The following is a 17440-nucleotide window of genomic DNA, read 5'->3' on the forward strand; positions in this document are numbered from 1 at the left end:
ACGCGACCCATGAGTATAGCAAAATTCAGTCTTAGAAAAGATAAAATTCCCGTACAATACCCATTCCTATCCGTGCTTTATATTTTCCATGAACAACTCTTCTTGTCTGGACTTCATTTTTAATCAAAAATATTGATTAGATATTTTTATTATTCATAATTTTCATTTCAGTTACCCTGGAAACGGAAACATGAGGTGTGTTTGTTTAAAATGATATTTTAGATTCTTTATGCAAACTCTGTCCTTATGCGTGACTTGACATATCTGACGACAAAACGGTATTCAAATGAGAGTAGTAAATTGTCTTTAAATTTTGTAATATGATTACGGCTTGAAAATTTGAGAAATTTGACGTTAATAGGATTTTCTAACTATGGTTTAAGTGGAGCTCAAAATAGAGATGAAATGGAATTTCTTGGAAATAATCGATATTTCAAATTCAGGTACAGAATTTCAATTTTCAAATCGTTAATGTTATTCATCCCTGATTTTTCAAAAACGCGCGTCATTTAATATAGGTTCGCCAATGAGACTGAAATTGAGTACGCGACACTTGAGGTGAGTTTTGTTGAAGGGAGATTGACCAGTGTCTGGGAATTAAAATCTAATGCACTTTTATTTCTTTTCAGCAATGGGATTATAGTAAAAGCAAAAAGACCCAGTTCAAAATAATGGTGGATTATTTAAAACGATCCCTGAACATGAAGTAATTTTCATATTGGAAGTCTAATCAGGGTTCAAAAAACCGGGGGGTTTTTTTTTTAAAAAAAAGTCCGCCTCACCGGGTTTTTCTGGGTTTTATTGGCTACTTGGGATTTTATCTTTAGCAGCTACGTGCATGCTAGAAATTGTCATTCAAAAGTAACTGCTTAGTAAAACAAGTTGGGAAAACCAAAATTTTACCTCTCCGTGTCGAGAAGATTATATAAACTTAAGTATCCAATGAAAACTTCGACCTTTTTGCCCTCATCCTTTCCCGCGCTTTGCGCTTCCGCATTTCATCCTTACTCTCAACATTATCTTCCTCCATTTTACATACAAAAATCAAATAGTCACAAAAAGAAGCAGCAAAAACCTGCAGGCTCTTTACAACCACTTAATTTGACTTAATTTCCAACTTCCAAACACAAATATTTTCTGGTAGGTAAATTAAAAACCTACAAGCAAAGAAAAATTCTCAAGAATGGCTCCCGCAAATTTAATAGGTCTATTTTCAACTAGGTGGGCGTATCTGATTAGATTTAAAATATATATTTTTGAAATTTTTGGTCTGGCTGTTATCTACACCTAGATGGTTTTCAGTGAAACAAACAAGGAGCATAAACACAATAGTGTCTTATTTAAAACATGTAAAACAATTATCATCTCTGCAAATAGCTTACACATGTCTTTTTTACCAATGCCTAACCGTTTGGATTTTTCTAAAGCAATCTCAGCACCAAAAAATATTTTTTGATACAAAATAAATGTTTTATATTCTTATTAAGAATAAAACAAGAGGATAAAAAAGGTCTGTCCTCTCGTAATTTTTTAAGCTTTTATCATGATTACTCTATACAACAGTATCAAGGAGTATAAACCCATTAGTGGAACCAGTATTTTTTTTTCGAAACAATCTCGCTTATGTTTATCCTCTCCAGACTTCGCTAAAAGCGTATTACTCCTACGTAAAATATTAATAGACAGGCAAGGATTCATACCATTAAAGAAGGAGCGCAATATTATCCATATTTTCATTTCATATACAGAGAAAGGAAATTATTGTGTTTCTGAGAGGAGCTTCCCATTTTGGTTGTTGTTTTGAAAAGTATATCGAAATGCACGGGCCTTGATAGATAGATATAGGAGGCAATGAATGAAATATATCACAATGCACGGGCCTTGGTAGATATAGGAGGCGATGATAATCTCTCTCTTTGCACGGGAGGTTTATCTTTAGTATTTAAATAAATATAATTATTTTTAATTATTTTAATCTTCAATTATTAACATTAATAATAGTTAAATCGTTTAAAATAAAGCTATACCTATTATCATCTCAAACTTTGCTAATATTGACGTTTAAAGTGAAGGGTACCCCTCTTGCCCGCTTTCTTCAAATTTTGGGGTAAATATACGATTCGTTTCCATTATAATAGTAAGGAAAAAGCGCAATTGCGAAAACCTTTGGTGGCGATCACACCTTAGGGAGGCTAGACGTTTCTCGTAACCCTAGCTGATCGCCGCTTATATCCTAAAACCAAACGACGATAATGGAGTAGAAGCCAATGATACAGATTGGTGTCTATGTGGAATAGACGGAAGACCAGTTGATGGTGGTGTTAGAAGCCAGTGTAAGTGCAGACTGGTGTCACTGTGGGATTGACAAAGAACAGAAGATGGTGGTGATTAGAAGCCAGTATGTACAGACTGGTGTCCAAGTGGAATGGATGAAGACCAGAAGATGGTGGTGATTAGAAGCCAGTAAGTACAAACTGGTGTCCGTGTGGGATGGACAAAGAGCAGAAGATGGTGGTGTGAGAACTCAAGTAGAGGAGCCATTTCCGTGACTGTGAAAGCAGTTCGGAAATGGCGAACACGTTTGCTCCGATACGCAAACTGCGAACGCGGTCACGTGGGTGTAACGACAGACAGACAGACACACACACAGACACGGCCGTTACAGAACCTCTCCTGGACTACGTCACACGGAGAGGTAATAAAAAGTCTTAATAGGTTTCAAAAAAAAAATTATAATAATAAATAATATAATATGGTAGTTTTGAAGTTGAAGCAACAAATATCTTTAAAATGAAATTATTCTAGCATTCAAATTCATCATAATTGAAGATCTTAGTGAAGGGATTTATTAAGTGGGTGTTTTATGTTGGGTAAAACCCAATAAAACCCGCGGGTTTTTTTGGGCTGGCTTTTTTTTTAATTAGAACCCTACGCGATAAATTGTTCCTCGATCGCTCGCTCATTTGACAAAATATCTAAGTGAAAAGTGGAAATATTGAATGTAATCAAACCGACGGGTGAAACGGTTCAGTGATTTTAGACAAAAATATACGAATATTATTAAGTTTATGAAAACCTATGAGATTATATTAAGGTCATATTTTAATTCATTTTGTCGCTTTATTTACAGGGTCAAGTCGGCTCCCTTTCCAATTGAAATGAATTCATTAGCTAGCGAACATATTCATGAATTTTTCTCTGTAAATGATAAAATAGTTTTAGTTAATTACGTAATTAAGAAGTAAAACATTTAATCTTTCCGACGGTTTTAGAACTGTCATATCTTCACGATCGACACGCCACGCTCAGTTCTCGATAAACGACTAGGATATTTCACTCCGTCTTCTCCCTATGGAACGATCAACACGATTATCCTTTCGGCGCCGCCGAAGAGAATTACGTCCACTTCTCTTTCCTTCTTAAACACGGACACTCCAGTAAAATTCGATCGATAAACATTTCAATCAGTACCCACTTTATTAATTTCTATTTTCGGTTCAATAGGTGTTAATTTTAATCGTGTTCACTTTGGTCCTTCTCTCATTTTTACCCGTCGTTCACTCCATCGTAACCAACAAATACAAAAAGTTACACACCAAGAAAGTTGTCAAGAAAATGGCCCGAGAAACCCTGGAAAATGTCTGGGAGAACGCGTCGCTCTTCTGCGCCGAACGTAAGCGACTAAGCGCTCGCTAACATTTGATACCAATTCATGCCCTTGAACGAACCACTTTCGTATGAGGGATTCAATTGCCAAAGATTATGTCCCCATAAAGAAAGATGGCGGGCTCTTAAATCACAAATGATAAAGCGAATTAGATAATTTTTGTTCCCTACAGCGATCCCCTCCATTTTGCCTCACATTACTTGTCGTCTGCTTTCCGCGTCGTGGCAGATCGGAGTGACTTTCATTCTGTTCTACTTGGGTTGTTATTTGCGGACGGAGTTCACGACGGAAAGCTACAATGGCATCGACACTCTCTCGGACTTGATCAAATCGGGAATTCCACCAGCAATGATCCCGGAAACATACGAACATCTCCTAGTTTCGGTGAATATCCATCTGTATGTTAAATTTCTCAAATCTTCTGACATCATTGTTGCGTATATCTACAGAAAGCCCAGGACCCGGCTGTTAAGAAATGGTTAGCCGCACACGATAAGATGAAACTATTTGTAGATATTGGTGAAATTTTGGAGAAAGAATTCAAACCCGTTAAATCCGGGGAAAAAACAACGCTATTAACGGTCGATATTCTGAATAACTTGGTACAGGGAATAAGGAGGTACGACGGCAAAACCAATGTCAAAGAGTTTATAAAGAGCGAAGGAGGACTTTATTTTTCGCAACAAGACGTTGACTTCGATTACTTACACACCATGTTCAACACCTCTTGGGTGAGAAGCAGTCCGCAAGTGCACGAGTCCGTCCAACTGAGGTCGGTATAAGAATTTTATGGTAAAATTATGAACGGGTTTTGACGAATGTTCAATTGTAGCATGGTGCCCTTATTTGAAACGAAAGTGTTCAAATTCCTGAGCTTTGAGCTTGATTACGTCATTGAACAGCTCAAGTGGAGGACACCGTTGAAAAGCGTGACTGCTTTGGACCTGAGTAGCGTCTGCGTTCCTTTCTACTTTCTTCTCATGTTGTTGTCTGGAACAGTAGCCGTAGCTATATCCGAAATAATCTTCTACTATAATTAACTTGAAGGATGCAAATCAAATACGTCACGAAACTAAACAGAATTTCCCAAAGATAAACAAATTTTCTATTTCTTTTAAATGTAGTAAAGAAAAGAAATCACTTTAGATCTTTTAATCTTATATGAAATGATTACACACCATGACACGAATATGATTGACAAATTTGCACATACATATGTATTTAATTATACAGTCCTTAAAAAACTGCATTTATACACAACCCTTGGCTATAATCTTTCAAACCCACAAAGGGCCAGAAACTTGAAATTATAATATGTATTGCAATTTCAATATAAGTTTAATCGATATGAAAAATTTGGTTTTAATTGCGTAGTTCAAACATTTGTTATGATTCAAAATTTTACAATAAAAACGGGTATAAATGCGGCGTTTCGGATCAAACAGCTAAAATCCAGGACAATTATGACTCGAGTTCAAATTGAAGTTTAAAACTCGTAAAAGGTGTAACAACACACATATAAGAACACCTTTTCTGAATTTATGATGTCAGAAATACGACACTGCTTTTAAAGCCACAAATCAGAATGAGTGACTTCGTTTTAGGCGTAGTAAAGCGACATTTTACTCGACATAAGTGATCTTCCTATCTGTTCCACCCTGAATAATTAAATTGCTAAATGCTAAATGCTCATTTTGTAAGTTTTTACAAAAATAGATTCTATACGATTTCATATGTGAAAATCTGAGCTCCCTTCATCTCAGAACTTTTTTACACCATTTATTAACGAAAACAAAGCCTCTTTGATTATTTTGATATCAAGGATCATTGGATGAGGATATCTATACATTCCTGATGAAACTTAATATTGTTAGTCTCTTAAATGAAACAAAATATTGTTAGTCTTTTAAATGAATCAAAATATTGTCAGTCTTTTAAATTAAACAAAATATTGTTAGTCTTTTAAATTAAACAAAATATTGTTAGTCTTTTAAATTAAACAAAATATTGTTAGTCTTTTAAATTAAATAAAATATTGTTAGTCTTTTAAATGAAACTTAATGTTGTTAGTCTTTTAAATGACACTTAATATTGTTAGTCTTTTAACTTACACTTAATATTGTTAGTCTTTTAAATGAAACTTAATGCTGTTAGTCTTTTAAATGTAACTTAATGCAACGAAAAATTAGTAGTTTTTTAAATAAATCTTAATAAACAAAAGTATTGTTAGCGTATTAAATATAACTAAATATTAGCGTATTAAATGTAAATTAATGTTGGTGTACTTTATGTAACTAAAAATTGGTGTATTAAATGTAACTAAATGTTGGTGTATTAAATGTAACATAATATTGGTGTTTTAAATGTAACATAATATTGGTGTTTTAAATGTAACATAATATTGGTGTATTAAATGTAACATAATATTGGTGTATCAAATGTAACATAATATTGGTGTTTTAAATGTAGCTTAATATTGGTGTATTAAATGTAACTTAATATTGGTGTATCAAATGTAACATAATATTGGTGTTTTAAATGTAGCTTAATATTGGTGTTTTAAATGTAACATAATATTGGTGTATTAAATGTAACATAATATTGGGTTATTAAATGTAACTTAATATTGGTGTATTAAATGTAACTTAATATTGGTGTATTAAATGTAACTTAATATTGGTGTATTAAATGTAACTTTATATTGGTGTATTAAATGTAGCTTAATATTGGTGTATTAAATGTAACTTAATATTGGTGTATTAAATGTAACAAAATATTGGTGTATTAAATGTAACTTTATATTGGTGTATTAAATGTAGCTTAATATTGGTGTATTAAATGTAACATAATATTGGTGTATTAAATGTAACATAATATTGGTGTATTAAATGTAACTTAATATTGGTGTATTAAATGTAACTTAATATTGGTGTATTAAATGTAACAAAATATTGGTGTATTAAATGTAGCTTAATATTGGTGTATTAAATGTAACTTAATATTGGTGTATTAAATGTAGCTTAATATTGGTGTATTAAATGTAACTTAATATTGGTGTATTAAATGTAACATAATATTGGTGTATTAAATGTAATCTGTTATTTATTCGGGGATGAGACGTCAACCAAACCCCCAATAGTATTCATGGTCGGTTACGTTTAGGATAGGTTGGATTATTATATAGCTTCTTAAAACTATGGGTCTATCATATGCGTGGTCTATCGAAAATATAATTTATTGAAATCAGGTTGCCGGTTTGCTTTTAGTGAGACAAATTTTAATAGAAATTTAATACACGGTTTTTACTCATATTGGAATTGGGAGTTGAACCTGAGAAAAAGGAACAAGTACAGTTTAACGGGGACTTCTGTAAATGGAAAATAAAGTCGATATTCGTGTTTAGCACCCTATACTTCCGTGTTTGAGACGCAACTAAAAAAACAAGCTGTCAAAGAGGCAAAAAAGCTTTTCTTAATCTAAATAATTGAGAAGTCTTTTGTAGAGTACTTTTTTACTGAGCCTTTTAGGACCCCATCTCGACTTAGGTTTCAATGAAGCATCAACGGCGTTAGTAAAGAGATTAGCTGCCGCTATACGTGAATTACGAATAACGGTTTCTTTAGGGTCTTGTCCTTGCTGGATATCTATACTTAAATTAATTTCGCCCAATTAAATCCTTCGTTTATTTTTAGTAGGAGACCCCAGAGGCTAGATATATTTGCTTAAACAAAAGACATTGAGATGATGACCTTGCTCGTCGGAAAAAACCTATATATTCCCAGCCCTGGAGGTTTCTCATCAAATTATAAGAAATTGGAATTTTAATTTAATTTAAAAGCATAATGCTATAAGTTGGGCTCAAATATTTCTTCGACACTCTAATAGGTTCCTGTCGTTTTCATGGAGTAATTCTCTCTACCTATATTGTGCTACGCCAGGCTTCTATGAAGCAAGGATGGAGAACAGTTAGCCTTTACTTCAGTCCGACTCATAGCCCAGTATGAGCCCACCCCTTCAATGCGTAACGAAAAATTTAAATTTTCTTATTGGCTCACTTAGACTACGGTTTGATGACTTTGCTGACGGGGACGGCGAAAAATACGTAGGCCCATTATACCCGCCTCTTCTTTAACGCACCCCCGGTCCCGGGACTTTGACGCGCGTCCAATACTGCATCTAAAATTTCATGTATCCCTCGCTAGGCCCTACCTAAAATGTTCCCGAAAGTTCTTCAAAAATGTTTTGGTCCCTAGCAGCACTATCATTGGCCCTACGTCCCTACCCACAGCCATACATATGTGTCATATTTATGTGCCTATAAATCTCCTAAAATTTAAAAGTAACTAAAAATTATTATCATGGCATAAAAGTAACTTCTCTCAAAACTTCGGCTAACATCGTTTACTGTTTGTAGACGCAAAAGTCTATGGTGGCACATTGCTAGCAGCCAATGGAAAACTACAATTAATTAGTTAATCCAGGGATAGATAGACTTTTTTAAGACGGAATGGGTAACAGGGTTATTCGGGTGCGCGTCCTAGTCCACGACCCCCTTATCCGTGACGGAGGGGTATGAAAGAAGAGGCGGGTCTTATTTTTGTTATGGCGTTGTATGTATATCCGGGTCAAATAAACGTCGTCTGCCCCTTCGTCTGCCAAGTTGGAATGGGCTCGGATTGTAATTTTTGAAATAACATTGTTTAAAAATGGAAGTTACACAAGACATAGGGCTTGCAACTGTAAAAAAACGGGGAAGACCCAAGAAAATTAAAAGTGAGTTAGAATTGAGTAAAAGTCTTCATAGATTTTACAGCACGAAGAGGTTTTAACCAAACACTAAGCTCACAAAACTCCTGGCCATTCACTAAGCCTTGGTTAACTTCATCAAATTCGTTTACAGATGTACTCCAAATCCAAAACACCGGCACCAAATTCACTAACTACCTTCTTAATTGCTATTAAAAACAATTCCCGAATAATTACCGGACCCTCGCATTTAGACGGCTCCATTTTGAACCCCTGTGAAGACGCTTATCTGTACAACCATAGCCCACTCGATCAGCGCTCTATAGCTATAGCGCGAGCAGCTTGCGTCGTGACGCGCGTGATCGAGTGGGCTATGGTACAACGCAAGAGGGGTCGTAGTCATGGCGACAGAGGTAAATAGGAATTACGTATTTTTTGCCCTCCTTGTCAGCAACGTCACCAATACGTAGTTTTTGTGAGCCAATAAGACAATTTAATTTTTTTTGGTTACGTGTTGAAGGAAGGGACTATATACTCGTCTATGAGTCGGACTGAAGTAAACGCCAAACATTGTTTATTCCGTCTTAAAAAAGTCTATCTATCCCTGCCCATATTGGGACTTGGAATTCCATGGCTGGGGAAAAAGGAACAATTGCAGTTTAACGGGGACTTTCTTGTCCTTCTTAAAATAATTTTATGACACATCCATATTTATCTAATAAGAACATAATCAATTTTAGCTACCGTACGTATTTCACTCTTTTAAAATTAAGCGTGAAAACTGACCTAAACTTACCTCTTCTTTATTTTACACCGAGTGACCAAGGCTTAAAATTGGCGTGACGTGCGCTAAGCTCGAATCCTGGGAACGTAGCACTCTTCCCCTTCCCACTACCTGAGCCTGATTGGCTGTAGCCTTTTTTCACCAAGCATTTAGCGAAAAAAAAAAAAAGAACAGTCGCTTTGGAACTCTTCGGGACGATTTTGACGGCGATTACAAGAAAATTCGCCCATTTTACTCGTGGGTATCAACTCGCGTGGCGAAAATGGAATTTTTTCGCCAAGTGAGAACTAGGCTTAAATCACGTAGTTAACGATTTTTGCATGAAACGAAACGGGGTTTAGTTTCATGATGAAAGACATTATAGCAAAATTGAAGCCAAAGATAAAAGACGTAAAATACCACCGTATAAAGTCGTCAACAGTTCACTTAGGCCTGTACACATACAAATGTTAGCTTAACAGGACCTGAGTAAATAAACATAACAGTAAAGTGCTTTCTAAAAAAGATTTCTTCTCGTTTTATGGTAACATTAAGGGTTGTAATTCTCTGCGAAAGAGATACAGTAAACAAACGATACCATACCTAGACGCGTCGGTAAACCTAGCTCTGTTGAAAGAAGACGAATCAATTCTTTGTGGCTTTGACTAAATTATAACTAAAGCACTCTTCACCGGAGTAGATTACTTTTACAGTTCGTGCCCCTATTAGAAATTTTATCAGTAAATCGGGAATTCAAAAATGTCGACCGCTACTGCTAAATATGAAAAAGTTTTTCCCGATAGATTTGTCAAGTACAGGTGCGTTTACTGTTTTATTGGGGCAAATAATAAGGGAGAATTTATAAATTTTTTTATTAAATCAGATTTACTGAGCGCGTTTATGGAGTTTTGGGAGCTATTGAGGTAATTCCGTTCACAATCATAAGTTCATAAGATATGTTCCATTAGTTTTTCACTGGTTACTGAGAGCTTGTCATGAAGTGACGTAGGTGAGACGTCATAGATTCAAGTAAAGTGACGCCTGGCCAGGTGCTGTTTAAGACCTAGTACAAACTAAATAGGGATATGGGTTGCAAAACCGCGTGTAATCAATTCTCGCGTCGTTTTCGAACTATAGCTCTCAGTAAGTCTCTAGCATTATGAAGTAGCATATGTAGTTTCATACTTATGGAATATATTTTATAAACTTATGCTAAAACTAAAAATTAGTCTCCGTGCCTAGTTCTCTAAAGTTCTTCTATTAAAATTCTGGTTAATAGGAAATGAAAAGTCTCCCACTACAAGAAAAGAAAGTGTCTTTCGCCGTCGACTATTTCCAAAGAGTTCATAATATAACGTAAAATTGCATAGGTAGGGTTTAAGGAAGTTTAATTAACGGTAAAATTTCAAGATATTTTGCAGGTTTCATTTATCATGGAGAAGTTATTTGGACTTAGCGGATATAGTCAATGGTGACGAATCAAAAGAGGTAAGAAACAATCGAGAGATGATTTGGAGAGTGGAAGCGAAATAGCGCCTGTGTTTAAAAGATAGAATATAAAAATTGAAACATAACAATATACAGATACCATAATCTGGTAAACTATAATGCGCAATATCCATGTAATACAATACAAAGGTATTGAAACATATCCCACGTTTCGTTAAATCGGTGCTTTCGAAAGTAGATAAGCCCCTCAAAGTACTGAGATGTTACGGTTTGTAACCTTACCGTCTTCAGCAAGGAAATTTTGTTCCAAACCCTATATTTCAACTAGATTAGGGAAAAGCGCCCCCCACCCCAATTGCAGCTCATCACTGTTCCTAATGGTTGTACCTGCGGAACCATCGTCAAGGCACGCGGGATCGTCTAGCGGGCGCGGCTAACACCCCTTGAGCAGGTGACGAAAGCGTTACACCTTCGGCGGCGAGCCCAACCAGGAGGTCGGTCAAATGAAAGACTAAGGCAGCAGAAGGCTCGAGGGGACGGGGGCGTTCCCTCCGTGCTCAGCAGTGTCATACGGTCCAGAAGTGTATCCGCGAACCTCAGAGGGTCTCCAGGAGCGAGGGCGACCCCAAGGCAACCCCAGGGCGAGTGCGAAGCGGTCGAACACCGCTATTATGGGGTCCACTCTTAAGGGAACCGCATTAGAGTTTACCGTTTTCAATTTCATACTACGCCAATTTTGTTTGTGAGGCAGATTTTTATTTATTTATTTATTTATTTATTTATTTGGAAGACAAAATTTTTTCGAAGCCAACGTAGTGGCTTATATACAAATACCGGAATTGGTGATAGTCAGAACGGTACAAAATAATTTGACAAATTACTTAAAAAACTGGTAATAATAGTAATAAAAATACTAAAAAATGTTGAGACAGAACGCTTGAGATGCACTGTTGAATTTTTACCTCTCCGAGTGACGTATGTCACTGAGAGGTTCTGTAACGATCGTGTGTGTGTGTTTGTGTGTCTGTTGTTACATCCACGTGACCGCGTTCGCAGTTTCCAAATCGGAGCAAACGTGTTCGCCATTTCCGAACTGTTTTCACAGTCACGGAAATGGCTCCTCTACTTGAGTTCTCACACCACCATCTTCTGGTCTTTGTCCATCCCACACGGACACCAGTCTGTACTCACTGGCTTCTTATCACCACCATCTTTTTGTCTTCGTCCATCCCACATGGCCACCAGTTTGTATATACTGGCTTCTAATCACCACCATCTTCTGGTCTTCGTCCATTCCACTTGGACACCAGTCTGTACATACTGGCTTCTAATCACCAACATCTTCTGGTCCTCGTCCATCCCACTTGGACACCACTCTGTACATACTGGCTTCTAAACACCACCATCCACTGGTCTTCCGTCAATTCCACATAGACACCAATCTGTCTCATTGGCTTCTAACTCCATCGTCATCGTTTGGTTTAAGACATTCGCGGCGATCAGCTCGGGTTACGAGAAAAGTCTAGCCTCCCTAGGGTGGGTTGTCCACCAAAGGTTTTCGCAATTGCGGTTGTTCTTGCCTTAAAGTGTAGTTCGACACCCTTATATACTACCTATTTGAGAAAGGAAAAGCAACCGGCGTATGCTTCATTTCAAACGCCAATATTAGTCAAGTCTCTCAAGAATGTTTAATTGTCTTTTATCACAACGATGTAACGCTCAATAAGGCAAACAACTGACGAAGAAAATATTTAATATTAATTATATTTATTTTAATATTTAAGATGATCTTGTTTCTCAACTCAAAATTAATACGGAAAGAGTTAAAAAGCAGCTTATGTTTTTGTCTGTGTGTGTCCGTCCATTGTTACACTAGTGCGTCAAACCTTAATATTCCCTTTTTCCATAATATAAAGTGAATATGTGGAAGTATTTTTCGTAATTATGATGTATTTAGTACTTTTGTAGCTTTAAAGCTCTGTTTCATTTTGATATTCCAAAGATTTTTTTTAATATTGTTATTTGAAATGGCTGTTTATACATTACTCAAGCTATACTACATCTGTATATAGAATAATCCTTGGTTTAGTGACTTCATGAAGAAAACTAAGTCCTAGACTCCGGCGGGTATAACAAGTATTATCCGCAATAGGCTTAGTGAAACAAAGAGTAAATAATTGGGGCCTGTGGTGAAATAAACTTTTGGCTCTGATTTTCGTGTGTGAAATGAAGAGACATTAACGGTTCAGAGTGAACCGAAAGTTAAACACACTCTTAAATAATCAGGTTAAGATATTATAATAGAAGCAAAGATCATGATGGCAATTAGATTAGTAAAAGGGCTAATGGTAAACGGGTAGTAGCTACAGACTTATTATTCTCTTTATGGTGCGCATTGACTATTAGTGCGTCTAGCTATAATTTAGCTTTGGTGTTATTTAACGTTAACATTCATGTTGGCAAACTAGGAGTATTGTTGAGGTGAGACGAGACGATAGTGTTTACACTGCAAACCAGTTGTGAATGTAGCTATCAGAATATAGGGTAAACAGCTGAAGCGTAGACTTCATTTCCTGTTCTTTTCCCCATTGACTGATTTCCATGTGTCCAGGATTTATCCTTATTGGATGTAAAATGTCGTCTGCTTTACTGTACATTCGCTATGTTTGGAATACTGCCTCAATATTTCGTAAATTTTTACTTCAAAAAAGTGAAATAATTCCATATCTAGGTAAATAAGTTTGTAGTAGTAGACCTCTTGACTCGGAGAGGTAATATTTTGGTTTTCCCAACTTGTTTATTACCTCTCCGAGTGACGTATGTCACTGAGAGGTTCTGTAACGATCGTGTGTGTGTGTTTGTGTGTGTGTTTGTGTGTCTGTTGTTACATCCACGTGACCGCGTTCGCAGTTTCCAAATCGGAGCAAACGTGTTCGCCATTTCCGAACTGTTTTCACAGTCACGGAAATGGCTCCTCTACTTGAGTTCTCACACCACCATCTTCTGGTCTTTGTCCATCCCACACGGACACCAGTCTGTACTCACTGGCTTCTTATCACCACCATCTTTTTGTCTTCGTCCATCCCACATGGCCACCAGTTTGTATATACTGGCTTCTAATCACCACCATCTTCTGGTCTTCGTCCATTCCACTTGGACACCAGTCTGTACATACTGGCTTCTAATCACCAACATCTTCTGGTCCTCGTCCATCCCACTTGGACACCACTCTGTACATACTGGCTTCTAAACACCACCATCCACTGGTCTTCCGTCAATTCCACATAGACACCAATCTGTCTCATTGGCTTCTAACTCCATCGTCATCGTTTGGTTTAAGACATTCGCGGCGATCAGCTCGGGTTACGAGAAACGTCTAGCCTCCCTAGGGTGGGTTGTCCACCAAAGGTTTTCGCAATTGCGGTTGTTCTTGCCTTAAAGTGTAGTTCGACACCCTTATATACTACCTATTTGAGAAAGGAAAAGCAACCGGCGTATGCTTCATTTCAAACGCCAATATTAGTCAAGTCTCTCAAGAATGTTTAATTGTCTTTTATCACAACGATGTAACGCTCAATAAGGCAAACAACTGACGAAGAAAATATTTAATATTAATTATATTTATTTTAATATTTAAGATGATCTTGTTTCTCAACTCAAAATTAATACGGAAAGAGTTAAAAAGCAGCTTATGTTTTTGTCTGTGTGTGTCCGTCCATTGTTACACTAGTGCGTCAAACCTTAATATTCCCTTTTTCCATAATATAAAGTGAATATGTGGAAGTATTTTTCGTAATTATGATGTATTTAGTACTTTTGTAGCTTTAAAGCTCTGTTTCATTTTGATATTCCAAAGATTTTTTTTAATATTGTTATTTGAAATGGCTGTTTATACATTACTTAAGCTATACTACATCTGTATATAGAATAATCCTTGGTTTAGTGACTTCATGAAGAAAACTAAGTCCTAGACTCCGGCGGGTATAACAAGTATTATCCGCAATAGGCTTAGTGAAACAAAGAGTAAATAATTGGGGCCTGTGGTGAAATAAACTTTTGGCTCTGATTTTCGTGTGTGAAATGAAGAGACATTAACGGTTCAGAGTGAACCGAAAGTTAAACACACTCTTAAATAATCAGGTTAAGATATTATAATAGAAGCAAAGATCATGATGGCAATTAGATTAGTAAAAGGGCTAATGGTAAACGGGTAGTAGCTACAGACTTATTATTCTCTTTATGGTGCGCATTGACTATTAGTGCGTCTAGCTATAATTTAGCTTTGGTGTTATTTAACGTTAACATTCATGTTGGCAAACTAGGAGTATTGTTGAGGTGAGACGAGACGATAGTGTTTACACTGCAAACCAGTTGTGAATGTAGCTATCAGAATATAGGGTAAACAGCTGAAGCGTAGACTTCATTTCCTGTTCTTTTCCCCATTGACTGATTTCCATGTGTCCAGGATTTATCCTTATTGGATGTAAAATGTCGTCTGCTTTACTGTACATTCGCTATGTTTGGAATACTGCCTCAATATTTCGTAAATTTTTACTTCAAAAAAGTGAAATAATTCCATATCTAGGTAAATAAGTTTGTAGTAGTAGACCTCTTGACTCGGAGAGGTAATATTTTGGTTTTCCCAACTTGTTTATTAACACAAATCTTAAGTTTGAAAAGTCCGTTTTTCTTAGTTGCATTTACATAATATTACTAAATCAATCAGTACAATGTTGTCTCATTGAAGTTATTGGTGTGGAATAGTCATAGCTACCTATTGGCATTAACTTCTCTAAGACATTTACAGAGTTTGGACGTCATTCTTGGTCCATTGGAAATTACCATGTTCGACAAGACGAAATCATTTACTCCCGGTGGTTTATTTGACGCCACTGAGACGATCATATTGTCTGCGGCACCGAAACTGTCATTGTCAACCTCGCTCTCGTTCTTGTCAATGGATTTTATGGTACATCTTGTCATGATCAGAAACGTGTAACACCAAACTAATCGATTATATTTCCAGTCTGCTGTTTGCATTTGTCTTTTTGCTATTGTCATTTCAATACTTCTGATGCACAAATTATGGCACAAAATCATTTCAAAGAAAAAAATTGAACCATCTCAAGCAGTCACGCGATATCTGAGAGTTTTGTGGGACATATGTTCCATATTTTTCTTCGAACGTAAGCAATTAATTTAATCTTTGAAAAAATGTGTTTATTTAAGAGAAATGATCAAGTAACATAACATTATACCTTAAAAGAACGGCCTTTTTCTAAATATAAAAGAGAAAAATAAATGATTTCTTATTACAAAATAATTCGCATTTAATTAGTCTTAAAAGGTGGACATACGCCGCCATTGGTTAGTGGGGTCTGCTAAATCGAACCTCTTACCACTTGCCCCATACCTCTCTCAGCCTGTGACAATTCAACCAATCCCGTTACTCCCTTGGTGATGAGTGCTTCAATTGAGCAGACGCCACTAAAATAATGGCAGCGCAGTAGTCCACGTTATTAAGACTAATTAAATGCTAATTATTTTGTAATAAGAAATCATTTAATTTATTTAATAATTTTCCTTTCATTTTTAGAAAAAGGCCGTTATTTTAAGGAATAATGTTGTGTTACCTGAAATTTTCCATTAATAAAGATATTTCGTTCGCGTCATGTAGCTTACCCTGGGAAATTGGATCATATTTCGGAGCGTCTCGTGTTCGCGTTTTGGTTAACTGGCGTCACCTTCATCGGGTTCCTCATGAGTTGTTTCCTCAAGTCCGATTTCTTCAATGAGAAATATTTCTACATCGAGACGATCGAAGATCTTCAATTTATGCAGAGATATGCCAATGTTCAACCACTTATGCTAAAAGACGCGATGGTTTACAAATTTCTTAGCAATAGAGTGAGCGTTTTTTCGTTGCAATTATAAATCGATAGTGTTATAATGGGCAAATTCCCCTATATAGGCTAAGAAAGATAAAGCGTTCGGTAACTGGATGAAAAATGATTTGAATGAGAGGAATTTTTGCCAAGTTGCAGAATTACTAATGACAGACACATACGAGGAAATTCTTCATGGCCGAAAAGCATTGATCTTGAATAAGCAATTATTGGCTTTCCTGTTTGGTTTTGTACTTTCGGATAACATGGACATGTTGAGAGATTTCAAAGCCAAATTCGAAGGATTTCATTTTTCCAAAGGACTTAAAAGCGATTACATTTGCATCCCCGTTAATTCGTCTTTTTTGAGTAACCCACTTTTTCGTGAGAACTACGAAAAAGAGTACGAGTACTGAAATTCGGTTGTTCCATATCATAAGTTTATACGTTATGTTCCGTAAGTTTTTCACTGGTTACTGAGAGTTTGTCATGAAGTAACGTAGGTCATAGATTCTCGTAAAGTGACGCCTGGTGAAGCACTGTCAAAGCCTTAGTTCAGACAAGAAGTTATATCAGTATCTCAGAGAGAAGGTATAAGATGCCTTTGTATTCGCGCGCCATAGTCCCAGTCCCCCTTTCAAAATACAAGGGGGGGCGTAAAAGGAGGCGCCGGGCTATTTCGCCTTTCCTCAGTCGGAAAATATGACTGTAATTTTCTTGACTTGCGTCGTCGCGCTGAGGTGAGTTTTCAAGAACCAATGAGATGCTGGTTGTATTTTAGAGACGGGGATTAACTCCGGACCTACGTTTGGACTGGAGATAAAGCTGGAAGGAAATCTGGCGAATTTATACCTTCTCTCTGAGATACTAGATATAACTTCTTGGTTCAGACTAAATAGGAAGATGGACTGCAAAACCGTGTGTAGTCAA

The 17440-nt window shown here is 36.5% G+C and overlaps 1 protein-coding gene across 1 annotated transcript; it reads left to right on the forward strand.

Moving 5' to 3' along the window:
• Window positions 1-105: 105 nt before the first annotated feature.
• LOC149678684 (uncharacterized) lies at window positions 106-5740 on the forward strand. The gene is made up of 9 exons (XM_089835923.1): window positions 106-443; window positions 519-558; window positions 630-706; window positions 3131-3200; window positions 3273-3437; window positions 3505-3673; window positions 3840-4051; window positions 4117-4439; window positions 4500-5740. Exons 1-9 carry the CDS (start codon window positions 406-408, stop codon window positions 4705-4707), a joined length of 1302 nt encoding a protein of 433 aa, XP_089692049.1. The 5' UTR covers window positions 106-405; the 3' UTR covers window positions 4708-5740.
• Window positions 5741-17440: the final 11700 nt, after the last annotated feature.

This window comes from Phalangium opilio, unplaced genomic scaffold (assembly GCF_054372755.1).
Source record: "Phalangium opilio isolate 3A_F unplaced genomic scaffold, DU_Popi_V2 ptg000042l_1, whole genome shotgun sequence".
Taxonomy (NCBI): domain Eukaryota; kingdom Metazoa; phylum Arthropoda; class Arachnida; order Opiliones; family Phalangiidae; genus Phalangium; species Phalangium opilio.